Source organism: Penaeus chinensis, chromosome 14 (genome assembly GCF_019202785.1).
Source record: "Penaeus chinensis breed Huanghai No. 1 chromosome 14, ASM1920278v2, whole genome shotgun sequence".
NCBI lineage: Eukaryota > Metazoa > Arthropoda > Malacostraca > Decapoda > Penaeidae > Penaeus > Penaeus chinensis.
Window position 1 is genome coordinate 21,003,829 of NC_061832.1, and position 7,500 is coordinate 21,011,328.

The window sequence follows — 7,500 nt, forward strand, 5'->3', positions numbered from 1 at the left end:
AGCATTGTATAATATATACTACTTTTTTTTTTATCATGACGATTGGAAATTTTGATTTATAACGATATTTTTTTCAATTATTATGTAAGTTTTCTAGTTATTTGTCCTATTTCTCAGATCATTACAATTATTACAATTATTTGGTTTACAGTTTAAACTATCTCTCATCTTCGACTAATTCAAACTTGTTTACTAGAATATTATATTTTTTCTATCCTTACCATTTTTCAATAAATTCTACTTAAAGTAAATTTTACATTAAGAAGAAGAAAGTAAATGCAAACATACATCGGAAATACGCATGTTTAGAATTATCATTAAAATCTATTATCTGACGGCTATAAAACTTTTTTTTTTTCTATGAACAGATTGGAAAGTGTGTTTTGCATATTTAATCAACCGACATAAAAACACTTTTTTTCATTTTATTAAATAATTGTACAGTGTTACCATACAGACCCTTAATATTTGCTCCTATATTCTACAAGATCATTTTGAACAATTATTACAATTATTTGTGATTTGCACATTTTAAAACTTAATACCAAGTAGCTGCCTGCAATGTGGCCATAATCTCCAGACTTTTACATTGTCTTAAAACTTTGGTTTTAGCATTGCAGAAGGATATATATTCATATTGTATTTTCTATGAACCTATACGACATATGTTTCCTAATAAATTACTAAACTATAAAAAGTAAAAGTTTTGTTAGGCACTTTTAAGTGAAGACTGATAATGATAAATGCAAAAGGCACTACAATGGAAGGAAATACAGCAATGGTTTAGATTTATCATTTAAAAATGGAGCACACTTTCTGACTTGGTGTATGAAGATACTTTTTTTTTTTGGTAAATATTTAACAGATTAGTAAAGCTTTCAACAGGTTCCAACTTGATAAATGTGGAACTCCATATAATAAAAGTTTTAAAGTCATTAAAATAAATGGGCTTAACCCTGTAAGGATTTAGTATATGACAAAACTATATAAGAAGAATTAAGAGGTGACAGCACCAACTATGAACTATATACACATTTAATACACATTATTTTGAAAGAAACATTCACTAAAAATTGGCACATTAACACTGGATTATCCAGCAAGTCTATTCTACCAATACTATTACTGTTACAGTTACATACTCAAAGAAGCATATAACTACAAGCATCATATCAATAACAAAAGTAAAAAATAAAATAAAATAAAATAAAATAAAGTATATGAAAAGAATTAGATACAAAGAGAACCTAAATTAAAATGCATTGTGAACACATCTTAAAAAAAAAGAGCTATTGATTGTTCAATATAGTTTGCTGACAAGACTACTACCAACCATCTTCATTACTCTAATTCTCAGCAGAGATTCAAACCTAGCGATGAGATCATAAGCTCAGTGGCTTTTTACTTGCCACCACCATACATGGGGTTCTTGAACGTTGATGTGGCCTGCTTGTAGATGGGATTCTCGCCCTGTCAGAGAAAGGTGGAAAACGAGGGGTGAATGGGTGGGTTAACATGATCAGAGAGGAAACACAAACGAAGGAAAAATAATCCAGCGTACATGGATATTTTAAACATGGTCTGTCTATTCATCCTTTGTTCTACATCAGAGATAAAGTGGATAATTCCTCTACTTACAGTATCCCACTTGGCCATCATGCGTTCCTTCTCGAAGCGTGCGAACTCCCTTCTGTCATGGATGGTTGTCAGAACCTTCCACATTATTAGCAACGCCAATCCGACAGCGACAATAGCTCCAATGACACCCAATACAATTCCTGTTGTGAGGATGTAAAATGTTAGATAAAATTCGAAAGCAGGACTATAATGCTATCAGCTAATGGGAGTAATGCATGATAGTATTTATGATCCAGTCTGTATATTTGCTGCCCTAGAATGTCAATGAATCTAGCAAACTGTGACTATCTTGAAAAACAATACTTTTAATTACATTATACAAGTCTATAAAACAGAAACAAAAAACTATGCATGTATCTATTCACTCAAAAGCAAAAGATAGAAAAACCTACCAAGGATGTCTAATTTTGGTGGGCATTCCAGTGTCTGCTGCACTCGTACGATAGGTTCCTTATACTCGTCATACCCATAAACAAAGGTGAAGCGGCAATCGTTCTCGTCAAAGAAGGTGCACAGACGCTCTCCTTCGTTTTCCACTGGAAGTAGGGATTAATCAGAATGTAAGCATCTTTACATTAAGCTAACAGCTTAAGATATTTCTTTACTAAAGGTAAATCTATATTAAACCAAAACTGAACTAAGCTAAAAACAAAAAGTTATAAAATTAATCAACTTTGTAAATGATAATTAATAATACTAGTATTGTTAACTAGGCTTAGAATTATACTATACATAAGAGTATACACGGTAGGTTTACATGTATATGTATAGAAAAAAGGAATACTCATTTGTACTTCCTTGTCATCAAAGAAAAAAACAAAAACAAAACTCATTTGTGCCTCCTTGTTTTGTCATCAAAGAAAAAACAATGATAGATCTAATCAGTCTCAAAATAAAAAGTCCTTTTAAAAACTGAAACTATAAAATCCTCTATCTATCCTTTCTAAACATATAAGTGATGTAACTACAAAAACATCAAGCACTTATTCAAGAGCAAACTGCAAGCACTACTTAAAATGCAATCTGTCTCTATATCCATCAATGTCTTTCATATTACTTTTTCTTATAAAATGAGTCACAGTACCATTACAGTGTGATTTTAAGTGTTTTGTGTGAACAAAATACAGCAAATAAACTTGATAAATTAAATCCTTTGTGAATACATTTTGAACATGTTACCACTTCATGTATATATGCTTTGTATACATGCATAAATAATAAATTATATATGCAATACATTTATACATGTACACATACAAATACATACATACATAATGTTATATACGCATTTTCTTCTTATTCTTGCTAATCAATTTTTGATAAGGTCCATTTCCTTTGTAACCACATCAAGATATCCACTCATCATCTAAAGACTTGAGAATTTAGAGACAAAAAGGATTATCAAAGTAACTTTTATACGCATTTTTTAACTACCAATAATAAAAAACAAAAACTATGAAGTAAGAGTTTCTCCTTACACACAATAAAAAATACAAACCCAAAAAGGAAATTAATGCAAAATTACAGGCAATTTACTCTCAGTCACACTTAACAGAAAAAAACACAAGGATACATTTACATTTGGAACCAGAGCCAAACAACTTGGGTGATGTTAAATGGATGTGCATTTCTGTACATTTCTCAACTTGTATTTTTTTCATAATCTTTATCTGAAACTTCAGCATCTGAAATTATACTGATCTCATAAAGATTGTGTTATAGGACAGGTTTGATTCAGTATAATTTCAATATATTTTTTACATTTCTGTAAAGACCCTTTTACACATTAATTAACTGCTAATCCCCACTTGTCATAAATGGTATTTACCTCGACCAATGAAAATAATCAACTTGGACAATCAAAAATGAACTAAAATGCACATACAAATCACCTGACACAACCTCTTTTCTTGGCTTAACAAAATTACTTTTGTTCTTTACTTAACAGACCTTTATTAAACCAAAATCAGAAATTAGCTATGGAAACCAAATTTTCAGCAAGCATTATATGTACTACTAATCATATGAAGTTCATGCCATAACCATCTTAGTTAATCAAATCAATCTGCCAGACCTCCTTTTCCCACTTTCATAGGTTGGTCCTGCAAAGCTTACTAAAATACAAATTTTTAAAAATATATAATTAAAATCTATTAAATTTCGTAAGAGATTAGAAATGCATGTCACACAAACATATTGCACAGTACAGGAATGATGTCCCTGTGCCAATGCCAGATCGTCTGCTGTCCATCTCAGTACCTTCAACCCAGTTAGTAACATTAATAGTATAGTTGGCAATGGCTCGGTCAGTAATGGTGCTGTAGAGGAGGGAGCAGCTATCACAGAGCACTGGATCTTCCGCTAAAGGGCCCGTCTCGTAAACACGACACTGTACACACTCCTTAAAGTCCAGGCACTTGAAGTCAGTGCCACACAGCTACAAGGAAATATAGGCATGCTTTAAATAATAACTAGGCACAGTAAATAAATAAAGATAAAAAAGAAAGAACGAAAAGAAGTAAAAACAAAAAAAAACAAAAGGGGGTGCCTGTCAGCATTAGAACCTTCCAATGCTTCTCCTGCAATCACTGACAGGAAAGACACATTAGGAATTAATGAACAGCCTTAAGTACAAGAGTCTTTGCCACGAACTGTTCCCTATTGTGAGCTGGCAAAAATTCTGTTACTTTAAGCTGTCACTTATTGGGGAAAAAAACCCTGAAGCCTCACCTTCAGCTACTGGTACAGGTGTGGAGTTGAAAGTAGTACAGTTGGCTTTGCACTCCTCGATGTTGAATTCACCAGTCTCAAACACCTGGCACTGTACACACGCCTTGTATGCAATGCATTTGCCCTTGCATGTCTGGGGTGGATGCACAAAACCAGGTGGAGAACCCAATTTCATTTAATACATTGATATTGCAAATTGCACATTGGGTTAATGTTGATTTGTGGAGGGATTGAAGACAAGGAAACAGCAGGCAAGGATGCAGGCAGGCAAACAACCATGTAAAGGGAAAAAAAAATGGAACAATACAAAATTAGTTCATATGTTGCAATATTAAACAATGTTTATATGCCACTTCACAAAGTAATTATACTGCATATAAGATTTACATTTCATTTAAATCATGGAGTCTATATGTTTTGAAGATGTAATATAATTATAATATATGTTGCCTTCCAGTGTACATGCAAATACACATGATAAAACTCTACCTAAATATGTAGATGAAAGTGTATGTGTGTGATGGTGCAAATAATCAAAATGTTTGCACTACAAGTATATGTGTGAATATATCCCCTAACTGCATGCAACGTGTTATCAATGAATCAAGGTTATATAAACATCAACACAATGTGACACTAATAAATAATATTCAAAACATTAAGTACAAAATTATAATAGCAGTTCAGCAAATTTACTACAAGAAATCTTGTGTTTACAAGAATTTAAAGCAACTGCAGATAGTACTGAAGGGGATTAACTCTGCCTTCACAGATATGAATTATGCATTTCAAAAAATAATATATCTGAATTAGTTAACAAAATTTAAGCCTACAATTTTTCAAGTAAAGCATTTTTTTTTTTACTTATTGAAACACACACAAACACCATCATCACTTCCCTTAAATGAAAGTGATGCAGAATGTAAAAATCAAGTCTAAACTACAGAGTACCACGCACACACACACACACACGCACACTATTATGATTATGATGTGACTGACATCCAGAAGTAATGGTGTAAGGAAACTAAAAGGTTTGCACACTGCATGGATGAAGCAAACTTGTGCAACTCCACTCCTTAACTGCACCCCAGAACATATTCCACCACTAACAGTTACTGTGAGCGAACATTTAACCACACTGGGATAACTACATACATTCTCTGTATGTAGCTGAATACAATTAGCTTAATAAAATTTATCTTAAACAATTCCTTTACTTTGTTTCTGAATGTATATGTATATATTTTTTTTCTTTGTAATTAAACTGATATGTTCACAAAATCTGAGACTGTGGTGGTGGAAAATGTATGTATAATAAAAATAAAACTAATCAACTGATATTGTGCATTTTCAACTGATATACAGTATGTTGATCTAAACATTTAACAACTATCAAGAAACATTTCAGTGTACAAACTGTGGTCCATGCAGTTTGTATATTAAAATTGAACTAATATTTCAGTGATTTCACTTTAGAAATAAACACCTGGTGACAGTGAGAATTAAAAACACATAACATGAGAACACATCTACCAACAGATAATAATCGCTTGTCATGATATATGTGCAAATATTTGTGTATCTATTGGAAGGTTTCAAAATACCAAAGTAATGGGGATCTCCACACAACTAGAGCAGGGATAAAATTTGCAAGAGTAAAATTAACCTGTACCTTTTCATCCTGGTTGAGTGTGCTGTATAATATATATACACAAAAATGTAATATCTCTTAGCTATTGCATAATCGTATATATCTGTTACCCACAATTTTGTCACTTATTAATTTCCTCAGTGTGTATATATATAAATGAAATGTACTAACATTTCCCAGTTTTCATAATTTATGCTCATCAAAGTCTAATGAATGAAACACAATACTGAATTGAATACTAAAACAAATGGTATGAATATATTAGGAACTTTTGCACTATCTTGGAAATGACTAACAACATTTTGAAGATGTTACCTACAAAACAGAAGAAAAGGAAAGCAAGAGAGGAAATATATATACTGTTGCTATTCCATTACAACCTGATTAGAGAACAGCATAAAAACCTAGTACTGAGCACATATTAGGAACTTAATGAACTTTTAAATACAAAAACACTTACCGGACAGTCCTCACACCATTTGCCCGAATATCTGCCATCAGCTGTCTCGTAACACTTGCACTGGTTACACTCACATTTTCCTTGGTTTGAACAAATGTCTCCAGTATCTGATATGAACAAGCAAACAGCATGTCAGGGATGTAACATAATGTGCCTTCCTTACACTTGTTTTTCACTGACTCACAGTAACTGAATGGGAAGGGTGGATCAGTGGGAAGGCAAGAGAGGAGGCAACAATAAATACTTCTATTTCATTTGGTGCAACTACAATCTAGATAATGTGAGCCCATTTCTATCTGCCCATCTCATATATGGATGATCAAATGTATTTTTCAGTAGCCTTATATACATAAAAGTACTCTGAATATATGCTTACTCACCAGGGTTTACACAATTGTCTTCACTGTCTTCACAATTACAGGCCTCTCCAGTCCAACCTGGCTTGCATTTGCACTCATTGCAGATGCATTCACCATGATCAGGTCCTGAACACAGAAGTCCATTGTGACGATCACAGAGGAAGTTGGTGCATTCGCAGAACTTTCCACTTACAGTCTGTTGACATCAAATTTTTATAGTGCAATCAAATAAAACTAATAACAATTCTGGTAGATGTTTAATGTATTAGTAGTACTCTATTAATATTATCTTTCCATTACCTCTTACATTTAACAGGTTTCTGACAGGTGAACAAACTAAATAAAAATTCTACACTCTGGAGACTAATGGCAACGAGCCAACTTTAAGCATGGGTGTTTGCTACATCAAGCTGAACGCCCAGCTGGAAGCGCTTTGGCGTGTCGCCGCGGCGTACAGCTGTACTATACAGACTAAGTGGTTTGTTATGATGCCACAAGGCGAGGCCCAGCAGAAATGGATTAACTAGCAGTAAGCTATGCAAGTGATCAAACTTTAATCATACAGGGGATAGCAGATATATTCCTTTCACATACTTTTCATCATTTAACACCGCTGTATTATGAAAACTTAATTTCTATTAATTATCTTCAAATCCTGC

At 32.9% G+C, this 7,500-nt stretch overlaps 1 protein-coding gene across 3 annotated transcripts in view; it reads right to left on the minus strand.

The window, feature by feature from the left end:
* Nucleotides 1-409: 409 nt before the first annotated feature.
* Nucleotides 410-7,500, minus strand: part of LOC125032104 (integrin beta-PS-like) — a 20,671-nt gene continuing 13,580 nt past the window's right edge. For all 3 annotated transcript variants that reach the window (XM_047623097.1, XM_047623098.1, XM_047623099.1), the window contains exons 12-17: nucleotides 6,863-7,037; nucleotides 6,483-6,589; nucleotides 4,369-4,501; nucleotides 2,031-2,174; nucleotides 1,639-1,778; nucleotides 410-1,470 (exon numbers count right to left, since the gene is read on the minus strand). In XM_047623097.1, the coding sequence (XP_047479053.1) occupies nucleotides 1,402-1,470; nucleotides 1,639-1,778; nucleotides 2,031-2,174; nucleotides 4,369-4,501; nucleotides 6,483-6,589; nucleotides 6,863-7,037 (768 nt within the window). In that variant the 3' untranslated portion in view covers nucleotides 410-1,401. The remainder of the gene's footprint in view (nucleotides 1,471-1,638; nucleotides 1,779-2,030; nucleotides 2,175-4,368; nucleotides 4,502-6,482; nucleotides 6,590-6,862; nucleotides 7,038-7,500) is intronic.